General features: G+C 40.4%; 1 protein-coding gene across 1 annotated transcript in view; it reads left to right on the forward strand.

Moving 5' to 3' along the window:
- gtpbp2b (GTP binding protein 2b) overlaps positions 1 to 14,717 on the forward strand; it is a 31,944-nt gene extending 17,227 nt beyond the window's left edge. Inside the window, exons 8-12 of the mRNA XM_080879400.1 lie at positions 196 to 331; positions 7,962 to 8,020; positions 8,275 to 8,446; positions 10,650 to 10,814; positions 10,893 to 14,717. Of these exons, the coding sequence (XP_080735526.1) occupies positions 196 to 331; positions 7,962 to 8,020; positions 8,275 to 8,446; positions 10,650 to 10,814; positions 10,893 to 11,081 (721 nt within the window). The 3' untranslated portion in view covers positions 11,082 to 14,717. The remainder of the gene's footprint in view (positions 1 to 195; positions 332 to 7,961; positions 8,021 to 8,274; positions 8,447 to 10,649; positions 10,815 to 10,892) is intronic.
- The last annotated feature ends 1,323 nt before the right edge of the window (positions 14,718 to 16,040 follow it).

The following is a 16,040-nucleotide window of genomic DNA, read 5'->3' on the forward strand; positions in this document are numbered from 1 at the left end:
ACAATCTATTCATGATCGTGAATTCACTTATCTGTATGTCCACAGTGGAAAAATATTACACTTAATGATGTACTTAATTGAATTTTCACTTCACTGTGTGTGTGTGTGTGTGTGTGTGTGTGTGTGTGTGTGTGTGTGTGTGTGTGTGTGTGTGTGTGTGTGTGTGTGTGTGTTTGGCTGGATGCACATTTGCAGCATTACACCCATCTTCACCCTTTCCAGTGTGTCTGGTGAGAATCTGGACCTCCTGAAGGTTTTTTTGAACATCCTTCCTCCACTGAGCAACAGCAAGGAGCAGGAAGAGCTGATGCAGCAGCTCACTGAGTTTCAGGTATCCAAACCCACGTACACACATGTGCTTTTTTTTCCATCACTTCTTTTTTTTTTCATTTTTTATTTTTTTATAAACAATCATATATCTATGTCTATACATACACATTTATATACCTAAATAAGTATATTCAGAGGAGGGGGAGAGGGGGAAAAAAAAAACCCCAAAGCAAACAAGTATTTAACTGTAGCTACACCAAATAGTGCCATTACTGGGTCTGGGGGGAGCTGTTTTTTAAAAATATCAGACAAAGTTTTAAATATTTTAGACCAATAGGTAGCGATATTAGGACATGTCCAAAACATATGTGACAATGAGGCAGAATTCTGGCCACATCGATCACATCTTGAGTCAGCCCCTGGAAACATCCTTGAAACCTTCAATTTAGACAGATGGAGCCTGTGCAGGACCTTAAATTGTAGTAGTCCGTGCCTGCAGCAGACAGAAGTGGAGTGAACCAGTTCTTGTGCCTTAGTCCATTGATCTTTAGTGATGTTAGTAGCCAGTTCTTCACTCCAAGCATTTCTCAAGTGGTCCAATGTAGTTGTACTGTCTATTTGCAAAAGTTGGTTGTAGATCCTAAAAATGGCTCCTTTCTTTAGCCGGTTCATTAGGAACAGATCATCTGAAACTAGCTTTTGTGGTTCATTGGGAAAGGATGGAAACGTTTCTTTAATAAAATGACGTATTTGTAAATACTTGAAAAAATCTCTGTTTTCTATGGAAAGTTTTTGCTGAAGTTGTTGAAACGAAGGAAAAAGATTATCAATAAACAGATCCTTGATTGTGTGTATCCCTTTGGAAGTCCATAGCTGGAATGTTAATCCTGAGAGCAATGTGTATGCTTGATTATGAATTAATGGTGTAAAGATTGAACATTGACGCCAATGAAAATGCTTTCTAATTTGAGACCAAATTTTTAGTGAGTCAGACACTACTGGATTTTTACATTTATGCTTACCCAGATCTGAGTTTGAATGAACCAAAGATTTAAGAGTATTAGAGAAAAAAGTCATACTTTCCATCCGTTCCCAATCAGGTCTATGTTCCCCGCCCCAGAATGACATACAACGTATATTACAGGCCCAATAATAAAACTGAAAACAAGGCAACCCCATTCCTCCTGTAATCTTGGATCTTTGGAGAAATATCTTTTTTATTCTGGGTGTCTTCTTGTTCCAGATAAACTGAGAGATTAACTGGTCTATTTTCTTAAAAAAAGTTTTTGTGATCAATATTGGGATACATCGAAACAAAAATAAAAATTTGGGTAAAGTGCTCGTCCTAATGATATTTACTCGGCCAGCAAGCGAGATGGGCAGTTTAGACAGTCTTTCCAAGTTCTGTTCAGTTTGATGGTATAAATTAATAAAATTACGTTTGAAAAGGCCAGAGAATTCACGGGTTACAGTTATTCCAAGATATTTGAAGATATTTGAGATTGTAAAAGGAAACGAGATCAATGTAGCGCTATCAAATTTTTCTAAAGAACTAATCGGAAACAATATGCTTTTTGTTAAGTTGATTTTGTATCCAGAAATTTTCCCAAATTCAGTTAGAACTGTCATAATTTTTGGCAATGATTTAGTAGGGTCAGTGATATATAGCAACATTTTTCCATCACTTCTGGTGACATAGCCCTGACTTAAATTAATTTCCTTGAGATTTACTTTATCCTCAGTATAACTCTACCCAGTACTTCATTATTGAACATGCATCGGTTAAACCCAATAGTCATTGGTTTTAACCGATGCATGACACTAGAGATGGACCGATCCGATATTACGTATCGGTATCGGTCCAATACTGGCCTAAATTACTGGATCGGATATCGGAGAGAAATAAAAAATTTAATCCGATCCATTAAATATCACAAAAGCACCTCACAAAACTTGTGACATGGCGTAACTCGGCTCATAGCCTTAGCACGTCGAGCAGTATGCGTCACGTGATAGAGCGGCTGTGGCGTGCGAGACCTCTCAGTGGTCTGGTTGAGTATTTGGAGCCTCACTACCAAACCGGCATTTCATCTCCGAGAAAGTGATCCCAGAGAGAAGTAAAGCAAGTTCATAAGTTCATCTCTGAATGTTTGTAAAGCATTCCCACGTTAAGCTTAACAACCGATATATGGAGCGACTGCCTCTCTCTCCCCCTCCCTCTCCTGTCACTACTTCAATCATGAAACTGATCAATAATCGGCTGATCGGCTTTTCTGTCACGACTCCGTCTCTCTTGTTTCTTTATCGCCCACTTTGCGCAAGAAAGAGGCTAAACAACAGCAGCAGGTTTAAGCTTGATAAGCTGTTCTTAGAATTTATTTAATATTACACCAGGATCCTTTTCTGCGTAGCTGATGGCTGGTAACTGTGCAGGGGTGGGTCTAGCAAAGTTTTCCCAGGGGGGCAGGTAGGGCATTAACAGGAAAAGGAGGGCACAATGAAATGCTTTTCTGTCTTATTCTCATTTAAAATGTCTAGCTTTTAATAAATAACTATCTGAATCATACACCCAAAGTTTTAATGTGATGTAAAATGTATAGAAGTCCATTACTGTATATAGTAACTATTAAGTCTAATATACCCTAGTAAGCCAAAGTACTTTTTCCTTTGGGAAGGTTCCATCTGTGCAGTCTGCAAATTTGTTGAAGAAAGATGTTGAATCTATTTAATTATTCTTGAAAAAGGTTAGGTTGCTTAATATTTCCGCTAAGTACTCTTTAAAATACCAGAATAGGGAGGATGACACCATCCTCCCTATTCTGGTATTTTTAGGTTTAAGTTTATTTATTACACGGCGTGCTGCGGGGAAAAGCCTGTTCTAACGTTTGAGTCTAAGGTTTATTTTTTAGCACCTGGCGGCTCTTTTTTGCTTCTCATCTGTAAACACTCTGCACACTCTTTAACGGGATTCAGTTTATTTTGAAAAGTCTCAACAGGATCTTGAACTTTATTGTGAAAGGTTTATGTGCAAAACAAACAAGCGGATGGTGGAGCTACGCCATGGTTTTAACCTCGTTGTTGCTAACGACAACGCGTAAAAACAGTTGCTTGTCCATCTGTGGTGTGGTTATATTAAACATAAGAGAAAGAGAGAACTTTATGAAATTGATATAGCCACTACAATGACCATCAAAATCATGAAAATATTGCCATAAACAGTTTATTTTGCGACACCACGAAACAAACGATAGCATAATAGGAAACGATAGACATTTTTATATTGTTATATCAAACAGCCCTAGTACCCGAAACTTTATTAATTTTAACCTAACCTTAACCTAACTCTAACTTTTCTTTAACTTTAATTTTACTTTATTGCCTTCACGCCACAGTTTAGCTGCCTGGGGACCATATGAGGGGAATTGAGATACCTCTCACAACTTAACCTCCTATAACCGTACACCAAACCAAGTTTGAACTTAAATGTAATTATTTCCCTTACAGATATTTTGACATTTGAAATATTTATTTCCTTATATACGTGTGTATATAAAGAAGTTGAGTTCCCACAGTACCAAAACAGATATGTCTCCCCACAACATCAGTTCAATAACTAGAGATCATTTGGATGATATGAACATGATTTACTGTGACAGATAAACTAATGTATTTGGCGATTAGACTCTGATGGACCATCATGGCAGAAAAGATTCTCAGGCGTGACAAGAGTTAGGATAAGACCTCTCCCAGTCTAGATGGTTGTGGTGAGGAAGATGGAGCTCTGATCGGGTTACACGAATGAGAACCTGAAAGAGGGAATGACAGAGCACTGAGATTTAAACCACACAGAGTGGCTGATTGGCTTTAAAGAAGGCGGGCAAGAAGATGATTGGATTAGTGTAATGATGACAGTACTGAGTTTCACAGCATGGGAAAGTGGCAGTGGAGTAACGAACAGGCTAGCAGCCAAACACTCAGGAAAGCAAGCAGATGAATTATTACATTACTGCAGCTGCACTCGCAGTCTTACTACCACTCTTCATTGTGCAGCATCTGTTTACCACAGTGTAAGTAGAGGCCAGGGGTCGGCAACCTCTTTAGTCCTTGTAGTGCGGCTCCGTGTGGTTTGGGCAAACAAATTAGAAGTATTTAGCTGAAGTGTAATTTATTTATGTTAGTTCTTTTTTAATTGGAAGATTATTGTGATATTGAAATATAAAAATACAATTATATTCTATTATTTTTTCATCGCTCAAAATAAGCGTCACACTCACGGAAGCCGGTGTACCCGCCGAAACGCCGCGCATTTATCGAGACTTTCAACCCCAGGTAGGCCAATTATAGATCCACATTATGTCAGCAGCTCCACCGTGAACTATGTTAAAAACAAACACCGCTCACGCCTCACAGAGGACAGCTTACAGTCCTGCGTAAAGATGAAAGTGACTTCGTACAGCCCCGATTTGCAGACGCTGTGCGCAGAGGTTCAGGAGCAGAAGTCCCGTTGTAAACATATCACAGCAGACCCGGCGATGTTTGCATGAACATGCTTTTCAGCATCTCTTTATTGACCACTTTTCACACACGGTTGCTGACGCATACAGCCGGCTGTAGCTTTTCAGCTCACAGCCCGACATATACCAACAACAACACAACAGCATAGATAGCGCAGACGTTAAGGCGGTGAGGCGTGATCGTGGGTGCCGCTCAGGTGCGTCGGCCTCTCCTGCAGCGGCGCTGCAGACCACACCCCGCCACACACATTAACCAGGAAAAATACATATTTAGGCAGAATTTTGCAAATATCTATTTTTCCTCTTTTAGCAGCATAGTGCTTTTTTAAAAATCAGGTCAAGGCTCCAAAAGCCCAAAGGCGATATAAGGGTGGCGGCTCACAGCAGTTTTTGTTCACTACTTGGATCATTTTCGTTCAGCTGGGTGTCTTTCCTTTTGTTATATTTCTTTAAGAGTTCAAAATGTGTTAATTACATAAATAAAATGTAATTTTCTCTGTAGCACTTCATGGATTTCATAAGCAACACACCTTAGTTGTTCACACAAAGCATAAAGGTAAAAAACAATATATACAGTGTTATCTTCATTTCAGATGTCAAAAAGTATTTGCGGCTCCCAGTGTTTTCTTTTGCGTGGAAACCAGGTCCAAATGGCTCTTTGGGTCTTAAAGGTTGCTGACCCCTGGCACAGGGTAAAGAATGTGTTAGGTAGTAACTGTGGTGGGCCCAGAACACGCAGACACCAGGGGCCTGTTCTTCGTACCTCGCTAAGTAGGTTAGCCGGATTAGATTGTTGACGATTTCGCGTGATCTTGGATCAGTCGGTTCCCCGAAGCTCATCCAGGACTTGCTGTCATAGCAACAGAGCCGTAAGCGTAAACCTGCTCGGGAGCAGGTTTACTTTATGTAAACAGGATTAGATCGCGGCCACGCAGGTATGTCCGCTTCATTTATACGAAAGCAACAGCGATATTCCACCACTGTTTCACCATAAATAAATAACATCAATGTAACTAAAGATAATGCAGCACCTGATCCATTTATTGATTTCACACAGATACATACAGGTCATTTCCTAAAAAAGGGAAATGTACTATTAACATTCTATTACATGTATGTGATTATTACAGATTTAATTCATATTTCAGAGTACCAATTGTAAATTACTTCGTGTAATCAAGATGAGAGACCACGGCTATAAAAGCGAAGGTGGATTTGGGAAGTCTGTCGCAGCCATGTCCTGTCCGTATACGCGAGCCACCCATTGCAGAAGGTGCAAGATTGATAAGGAGAGTTTTCAGAATTCAGCGTATATTGCGGGACAGACAGGATCCTTTAGCTCAGCGCGACAGTGTGCTCATAGAGAGATATCGATTTTCCCGTGAGGGTATTATTTACTTAACCAACTTGTTGACGAGGGGGTGCAGGACCACCACCTGTCTTTTGTTGCTCTGCCCTTTTCTTGGTTGCTGTTATAAACAAACAGATTATTCCAGGGTCTCTTTCCAAGAGACTAAAAGCAATATAAGTGATAAATATTACCATTCTGTAGGATATTCTTATATTTCACTTTTACCTGTTCCCATGTTCTAGTGGGTCCTGTCGTGGCTCTAATGTGAAAGAGGATAAAATATAACATATTATAATATAATGTAATGTAATATAATATTGGATAATATGGTGTGATATGATAACTCTACCCTACCGCCTACTGGTGTTGGCCAGAGGGGCCGATGGCGCGATATGGCAGCCTCGCTTCTGTCAGTCTGCCCCAGGGCAGCTGTGGCTACAACCGTAGCTGCCTCCACCAGTGTGTGAATGTGAGAGTGAATGAATAGTGGCATTGTAAAGCGCTTTGGGTGCCTTGAAAAGCGCTATATAAATCCAATATATTATTATTATTATTATTAAATTACTTACGAGTTTGATTTGTCAGCAACTTTCTGCCAGCCCTCTCTCCTTGCTTTTGCAGCCTTTGCAGTGTTCCCTTGCGTTCTGATTAAACTCTGAAACTCCTGAAATCCCTCACTCAGGAGTTCTTGCTCTGCTGCCGAAAAATACCGAGCCGAGCGCACTCCTTCGACATTTTCGCCGACCAATCAGAGGGTTGCCGATCAATGTTTCTACTATCGATGCGTAGCCCCTTTTACTACACCCAGTGATCTCACATTACTGCGTCCAGCTGTAGTAATCGTCAACAGCAGGTGTGTTCGGGGAACCGGATTAGCGAGCTCACGGTTAGCGCGATGATTTGATCTTGGATGTGTCATTTGATCTTGGATGTAGTAAGCGACGTATGAAGAACGGGCCCCAGGGGTTTCACAGTGACAGTGTTGTGTTTACAGTGACTGTGTTTTATTCACAGTGACAGAGAGAGAAAACACAAACACAGTTCGGGGGTGTGCAGGAAAACTGGCAGGGCACTCGACCGGTCTATGGGAGGAGAACAGAATTAGAGACTGAACACAAAAGGCAAGGATGAAAATAAGTTAGGAGGAGAGTTGGTGAGCTTACTTGGCACAAACTGAGTTACAGACTCGGAAAGAAGTTTAACTGGAACAAAGGCTGAGGCAGGTGGAGTGTGTGGGCTGCTCGCGGTGCAACCCATCTCCTTAATGTCAAATAACTTAATGGCTTTTTATCATTATTATTATTGTTATTATTATTATTAACATTATTGTTTTGTTTACTCTTATTGTTGTCTTGCTGCTAAACAAATTTCCCCTTTGGGGAATAAGTAATTAAGAATTTGAATGTAATTGAATTGGTAGGCAAGGTGATTCCCAGTTCAGACCGATTAAACAGTCTTCAGAGGCACAGACAGGCAGTCGGGGAGCGAGGCAGGCTGGTGGAAGGAAAATAAGATCTTAAAACACTCGGCAGGTCGTAGATGCCAATCTAGAGAGCGAACTCGCACATTACTACTTGTGGAAGAGGCAATACTCTTACACCAGATGTCAGCTCCCTATAAAAGCTCCGGCCTGATTTGCCACAGGTGTGCTGGTGATCCTGCGAATCACCGCCCTGCCTACCCTGCGCCGAAAAAGGAAAAAGAAAACAAAAACACACCACACACACACACCAGCCCCTAATAGAATGTGGTAGAGACGTGTGTGTGACTTGCATGCTGGAGTGTGGAAAGCACAGACTGACATTTAATCGTTTCTGTGTTTGAAGGTTGATGAGATCTACTCAGTTCCTGACGTTGGGACTGTGGTTGGAGGAACTCTGTACAGGTGAGATAGCACTGTCTGCTTTAATATGTTGTCAATATTATTTTACATTTTATTCTTGAAACAGTGGGAACCCCAAATATTCATAGAGATATATATAACACATGACTTTTATAAGAATAGAATCTTTGATAATATATCGCAGCTTTTCATTTTACGGGTCCTTGGTTGGACACAGAGCAGGTCTTTGTAATCATGGAAAGTGCCGTGCATTACACTAAGAACAGTTTGTGTTTGTGTGACGGTCTGTGTTTCAGTGGAATGTGTAGGGAGGGTGAGAGGCTGGTGGTGGGTCCAACTGATGAGGGCCGTTTTCTGCGTCTGAAGGTGGGCAGTATCCAGAGGAACCGCTCTGCCTGCAGAGTGCTGAGGGCTGGACAGGCTGCAACGCTGGCTTTGGGAAACTTTGACCGTTCACTATTGCGCAAGGTTAGAGGCCACCTAAAGACATGAAAGGATGTAGGAGATGATTTAAAGGGGGATTCAGGTTTTTTTTTTTAAATGTAACTTGCACAAATTCATACATCTCTGTGTGTGTATATTGCATATTTTGTTTGCTCTCTTTTATTTATACTGGAAGTTACTTTGCAGTTCCTTTGAGAATTTGGAAAACACAGAGGGAAGGATCGCAGTCGACCTTCATGGTCGCAGTTTTTCAAATTTATTAATGGTGTTTAATTTCTCTGCGAAACACAGACCAGACTCATGCTAAAAATACAGAGTATTCTGTTATTAGTTCAGGATCTTTACCTTACAATATAAAGAGGTAACTTGAAGCAACGGTTGTTTTGAATTGTCCCCCAATGTGTTGAGGAAAGGATCTCTATAATTGGCAAGGACAGACGACAACCCAAAATGTTCTAACGTACATGCAAGAATTGTCTAGGAAGTAAAAACTCTGCAAACCCTACATACAAAGTGTCTCAATCAATTTATCTTTCCTTGATATAGTGACTTCTTCTGTGACTCTAAAACTCAACAACTTCACTCAGTTTAAATTTGCACAGTGTACCTTTGTAGGTCATCTCCTCATGCACCTCTGGACTGCTGTCAGTACAGCTGCTGTTATCAGATTACTATGGGCTCTAACTGTGGCCATAAATATTTTGTACTTGTAAATCAGACTGCGTAGTTGTAACTCTGTGCTCAAGTTCCCTCGCTTGTGTGAGTTTCAACTTAAAAGTGCAAATTTTGACCAGAAATTTCTTCCTTTCAGCTTTAACTTGTAATTATTTTTTACAAACACAAATCTTTTTTACGCACACTGAAATTCTTATCTATGGATGCACAAACATAACATGTTCAGATTTTTTGGGTTACAACGTTACAAAACAAAAAAATCTTTCTGACCGTAATTTGAGCCCTCAGATTACTTCCTGGTAATCCAAACAGAAATTCACATTTTTGGTCTCTGCACATTTTTAAGGTCATTGGTGAAACTGCAGACACCACAAGTGGTGAGAACACAAGTTCAGAGAGATGATGTAGCTTTGTATTGTATTTTTTTTTTCAGAGAAAATTTGTCCATATAATTAAAAGAAAAACAACAAAGACAAAACTCACAAGACTATTGAATTTCTTGACTCGTTCAAATGACACATAAATTGGCACATATAGTTCCTGAGTAAGGCATGAAAAGGTGGGATGTTGCTCATGAAAAACATTTGACTTGCAGGTGTCCAAATTGGTCTAAGGAAAATTCTAAATGCATCCTGAAAAGCCACTTGCAGTTTGGCTTTGGTTATGGCTTTACTATAATTACACCATAAATGACCCGTATTTTTTTTTAAAGTACAATAGGCTTAAAAAGTGCCAGATGTATGTGCCAAGATATTAGCTTGCTCGTACACCTTCACAGCACTGTCTTTTCACATCATCATCATCATTACAAAGATCACTTGTTAAGATATGACCCAAGTTTTATACGTTGTTCCCCACATCCAGTACTTGGTTGCTAAATGAAAAGATGGAAAATTTACCTTGTCATCCTCCTTAGTTGTAACAATCACAATAACATGCTTTTAAGGGTTAAAAGCAATATCATACCGGGCACTATAACTAGCACAAACTAAGTAACTACTGCAAACCAGGACTGTAGGGAGACAAAATGACCAAATCATCATGGAGGTTACCCACCATACACCCAGTCTTACATTCATTTAACTTGACAGAAAGATCATCAATATTCAAACTGAATACAACAGGAGACAATATTGCACTTAACTTGCATAGTTTGATGTGAGGAAAGTGTATTGTCTTTCCATCGAATGTTTTTATGCTAAATTGCTGATACATTTGTTTTTGACAACTTGTATATGTTGATGGATGTGAACCCAGCGTTGCTCTTCAAATACCAACCTGTGTATTAGAAGGTGGGCATATTATTTATCCAAAAATGAAACATTTCTCTTGTGAGCTTGAACTTATGGATGATAGAAGCTAGTTTTGGATTCTACCACCTGGAAATGTCTGAGAGTGTGCACAACCAAGTTGTAGGAAAATTTCAATTTATTCGTAACAAGTTGCGCACTAATGGATAAAGGACTGCTTTTTGATACCTGTAAGACCTGCAAATATTCTACAACTGCTGATAACAACCTGTGGTTACATCAGTGTGTTATTGGTGTTACAGGGCATGGTGATGGTCAGTCCCAAGATGAACCCAACCATCTGCTGTCAGTTTGAAGCTGCCATTGTCCTGCTCTTCCATGCCAAGACTTTCCGTCGGGGGTCACAGGTCACCATACACGTTGGTAATGTCAGGCAGACTGCCACTGTGGAGTGCCTTCATGGAAAGGTTTGAAATTACATAATACATGATTATTTTTCAAGCTTCTATGTAACCACATCATGTAACCTTGGATTTCTGCTGCAGGATGAGCTGCGTACTGGCGAGAGAGCTGTTGTTCGTTTCCGCTTTATCAAACACCCCGAGTACTTGCGCCTGGGCGCTAAGCTTCTCTTCAGGGAGGGCGTCACCAAAGGCATCGGCCATGTCACCTGCCTGCTGCCCCCTTCTCAGAATCACAACCAGAACCACGACCAGAACCTGCAGGATTATTAAAAATTGCTCCTTCATCAAACAGACAGATGTTGAGGCAGTGAGAATGATGACTGCTTGGGGAACATAGGTCTCTGATCAAATTTAGCCATGCACATCATGTTGGAGTCCCACCTGTTTTGGATCTATGTTTCTGTCCTCATCCGTTCCTGCGGTGATGTCAGAAAGGCTGTTTTCCAGCAAACATTCATATCTTGAGTTAAAGCTGGATGACCATTAAGTGGACTTAAGCCTGAAGATTAATTTGAAGTTTTGCCACAGATTGATTAAAAGGTTCCTTTTTATCATTGCCGCTGTCATTGGAAGATAGCAGGAGTATTTTAAAAGCATGAATAGTGCTTACTCATTGCTGATGTGGAGTGAAGGTGTAATTCTGTTTCTCTTGATGTGCACGACGGATTGACCTCGCTCTTCGTACTGTCTCAGAGACATGTTTGCACGCTTAAACTCATCAAGAAATTTGGTGAGGGAAGATTATATTTAGCACATACTTTATTTTCATTAGTCTTAGGTGGATTCCTTTCTAAGGAGTCTGCTTATGATGCCAAACATTTTAGACCCTTGCCGTGGTTTTTTCGCGGTCTAGCCATTGACTGGGGTATTTTTCACAAAGCATTGGATGAGTCAGGCGCCATTATCTGACAACATTGGTGGGCAAACTATTAATTTGTGATTTCAAATTATCACCAGAAGTGTGTAACTTCATTAGCAACATCCTCCCGAAATGCGCCAACAACATTGAGAGTAACATCCTCCTCTCTGACCCTTAATGCTCGCTGGTCGCTATGATAATGCGTAAATATTTCCAAATAAGACACACAACTACAACAAGGGAAAAGACCCAGTTAACTGAGTTAATGATAGAAAACCCTGAAAACCATCAATTTCACACCCGAGCCTCAACTCTCGCGGTACGAAATGACTCAGGCTGTTTTCCAACAAACATTTGTGTCTTAACTTAAGCTGGATGACCATAGTGGACTTAAGCCTGAAGATTAATTTGAAGTTTTGCCACAGATTGGGGGTTGCGGACTGCTGGACTAATTATTGCAATGACTGATCTATATGTACTGAATGGTTGACTAAGGCTACATTCACACTGCAGGTCTTAATGCTAAATTCCAATTTTTTGATCAAATTCGACTCTTTTTTTTGTCTGGTTGTTCACACTACAAATAAAATGCAACAGCAAATGCGCTCTAGTGTTCACGGCATGCACAAAAGAAGACGCAAAAGAAGACGTCACACACAACACGCTCTGCTTATAGAAGTAAAAATGGCTGCTACAGAGCTAGTAGGTGTTGTTTCAGCAGTCTATCAATTTCTGCACAGTCATAACCGACATAATTTTGAAAAATTATTAGGAAAAGAACGACACTGAGAAAAAAAGAGAGCCCGTGCTTTAACAATGGCCTCGTTTGGACCAGTGGCTCCATGCAGAGGTATATATGGCCACGGAGTCGTTTAGCTTGTTTGAATTGTCTCCCCATATGCTAATCAAGTCCAAAACCTCAGTTTCTGTGATCGGATATGGGTCGCATAGGGTCAGAAAAGTCGGATTTGATGCATTTTCGCCTGCAGTGTGAACGTAGCCTAAGATGTTTTGATGATTCAAAAAAAATGTTTGGTCTTTTGATTTGAGATCACATTGTACTAGTTTGTGTTCAGAACTGTAAAAACATACTTCATGCTAATACTTATTTCTGCAGGACGACCGGGTGATTTCATTACAGTTATTTTTTGAGGATGATTTACTTTCTGAATGTTGGATGAAATATATATTTTCGTCCGGAGTTAAGCTGTTAGTTAAATGCATCATAAGTCACTGTGTTCCAGGAGTGTGACAGGTTCCTTTTCCCTCAAGAAGGTGAAAAAAATTTGTAGAAGAAACTGGTATTAAATTCTTAACCATCAAATCCTGTACATTCAGTATCTGCATTTACGAATGGCAGAAATATTTGCTACTAGGTTTCAGTTTGTTCCAACTCTCCATTCATATTTGTTGGCTGTATTAGAAGTTTGTACATTTTAGAAGCCAGGCAGCTTTTGCAGCTAAACCTAACCTGCATGCCCTTTGAGTGATTAAAAAACAATCGCACATTTCAAGTATAACACACATGTGGTGGAGTGTTTATGCAGGTAAACTTCATTTTTCTGGGGTTCTGTGCAATTGTAAAGCTAAATATTGAATGTACTTTCCTTGATCCTGTGTAGCATTTCAATCTTATTGCTGTTTAATGGAGTGATGGTTGATTTCGCACTTTGTATTTTGATTCTGCATGTTGGAGACTACCAGTTCTGCAGTACAGTGTAACGTGGAGGTGGTACTGAAAGGTGTGACATGCTAAAGCTGAACATTTAAATGTTATGGGGTGAATTTATTAGTTTTTACTGACCGTCCCTTTTAGTGAGAAATAAAAAAGTAACAGTAAGAAATGCAAATTCTGCTTTCATCAATTTGCAACTTTAACACAGAGGATGTTTGTTTTAGACATCGTACTATGAAAAATGGTTTTGTTCTCCATCTTCTCAGCTTTTCTGAGTTATGGCTGTCAGTCTGTCCGTTTTAAAAAAAATCTTCCATAACATTTCCATATCATGGTAGTCTTTTGCATTTGTTTCCTCCATCCGGACTTGGGAACTTCTAATCCTGGGGTCTTTATCATCAAAAGAGCCATTTTGCCCCCTCATCTGCCCAAAAAAAAATAGTCAGGAGCCGCAAAAAATAACAGAACTTGTAAACTTTTAAGTTTTTATCTTTTTTTTTAAATTAAAAACTAAATAAAACAACAGAAGTGCAGTGTGCATTTGTAGGCCTGCTTTGACATATCTTAAACTGAACTGTAGGCCTATGTAAGTTCTTCCTATATTTGTGTAAAAGTAAAATAAAAACCAACCCACTTTAATATAAATAAAACAATAAATAAAACATTTAGCTGCAACTTAGCAGCTTTAAAAAGAAAATTAGGAGCGTCTTTGACAGCGTCGTTGTGGGTGATCGTGGCTCAAGAGTTCGTCTTGTAATCAGAAGGTTGCCGGTTCGAGCCCCGGCTCTGACAGTCTCGGCCATTGTGTCCTTTGGCAAGAAACTTCACCCGCTGCCTACTGGTGGTGGTCAGAGGGCCTGGTGGCGTCAATGTCCGGCAGCCTCGCCTCTGTCAGTGCGCCCCAGGGCGGCGGTGGCTACAATGTAGCTGCCATCACCAGTGTGTGAATGGGTGGATGACTGAATGTGTAAAGCGCTTTGGGGTCCTTAGGAACTAGTAACTACTCCACTTATACAATCCCAACAGAGCACTTAGATCATCCAATCACAGGCTCCTAGCACAACCTCGAATGAAGTCGAGAGGAGACCGGGCCTTTGCCACCGTGGCACCCAGACTCTGGAATAACCTCCCTGTTCATATTCGTACTGCCGAGTCTATCCAGTCTTTTAAATCACGTCTTAAAACGTATCTTTTTACTTTGGCTTTTGATTCTAACTAGTTGGCTGTTCTAGCTTGTTGTGTTGTTGCCTATTGTTTGTTGCCCTGTTTTATTGTTTGTTTTAATTGTCTCATGCTTATACTGACTGTGAAGCACTATGGTCAACACTGTTGTTTTAATATGTGCTATATAAATAAATAAATTTTGATTTGATTTGATTTGATAGTAAGGCGCTAAACAAATACAGGCCATTTACAGAGTCCATGTCAGTGTTCTCTCATCCTCTTCGGGTTTTTTCTCAGCCAGCAGTCAGTGTTTTGAACTTATTTAAATCTTTATCCACTATGTTGGCCAGTTCAATTTCTAGATCAGGCTTGCTTGATGCAATGATGGCACGGTGGGAATAATCATAATTTTTTTGATTGTTCGCTTTTTTGAACTCTCTTAGGGAGGGGAAGTGAGAGAACGTACCTTTTTGTCCATCTCTTGCGAACACTGTCATCTTGCGCTCAAATGCCAAAACATTCTCCAGCGTCTGCAGGGCCGTGCTTCCCTTTACTTGGAGAGTTTTATTCAGCGTGTTCAAGTGACTTGTCATATCCACCATGAAGTAAAATATACCCAGACAATCGAGGTCTTCCAGTTCAGGATAGCGGAAGCCTTCCAAGTTTTCACATGCTCTAGACATGTAGCGAAGCGTTTCAGCACCTCTCTCCTGGACAGCCACCAGACTTTGTTGTGCAGCAGGAGATCGGCGTTGTCGACTTCTTCTAACAATGAACAAAACTGTCGGTGGCTTAATCTGTTCGCAATTATCTTGATAACGAGGTTCATCACTTCAACACATTCGGGGTGAATGTTTCTGCGCACAGTGCTTCTTGGTGGAGGATGCAGTGAAACGCCATCAGCTATCGATCCAGTGACTTTTGAAGTAAATTCACCAAGCCTAATGTGCTCATCTCATACTGGGTGCCCCATCAGTAGACACTGACACCAGGTGAGTGGTGTTTTTTCCTTTAGCTTCTAGACAACTCACAACAGCCTCACAAATGTCCTGCCCTCGTGTTTGGCCCTTTAGCGGTATGAGTTCAATCAGTTCTTCCTGCGGCCCATAACAGTTGACATATCTGCATAACAGTACTGTCTGCTCAACATCGTTCACTTGACTCATCACAGGCAATTGAAAATGATTGAGCTGAATTGATGTCATCAATTTGCCTACTGCTGATGTTTTCTGCCATTTTAATGGTCCTGTCTCTGACGGTCTTTGCAGAAAGAGGCATTTCTCTAATTTTCGGAACAATTTCCTGCTTGTTTTTAAAGTCGGAGAATAGATGCTCTGATGTTTTATGAACGATTCTTTCATAAATTCTCCGTCTGTGAACGGCTTCCTCCTCTTTACAATCTTCAGGGATGCTACACAACTAGCAGTGCTAGTTGACTGTGGAGAGCTGATCCACTTCTTGAAAGATAGCTTGCTCTCTTCAGCTTTTCGTAACAGTTCTGTCTTCGGCTCCATCTTCAGTTGGGGATTTT

Source organism: Rhamphochromis sp. 'chilingali' (genome assembly GCF_963969265.1).
Source record: "Rhamphochromis sp. 'chilingali' genome assembly, chromosome: 4".
Lineage (NCBI taxonomy): Eukaryota > Metazoa > Chordata > Actinopteri > Cichliformes > Cichlidae > Rhamphochromis > Rhamphochromis sp. 'chilingali'.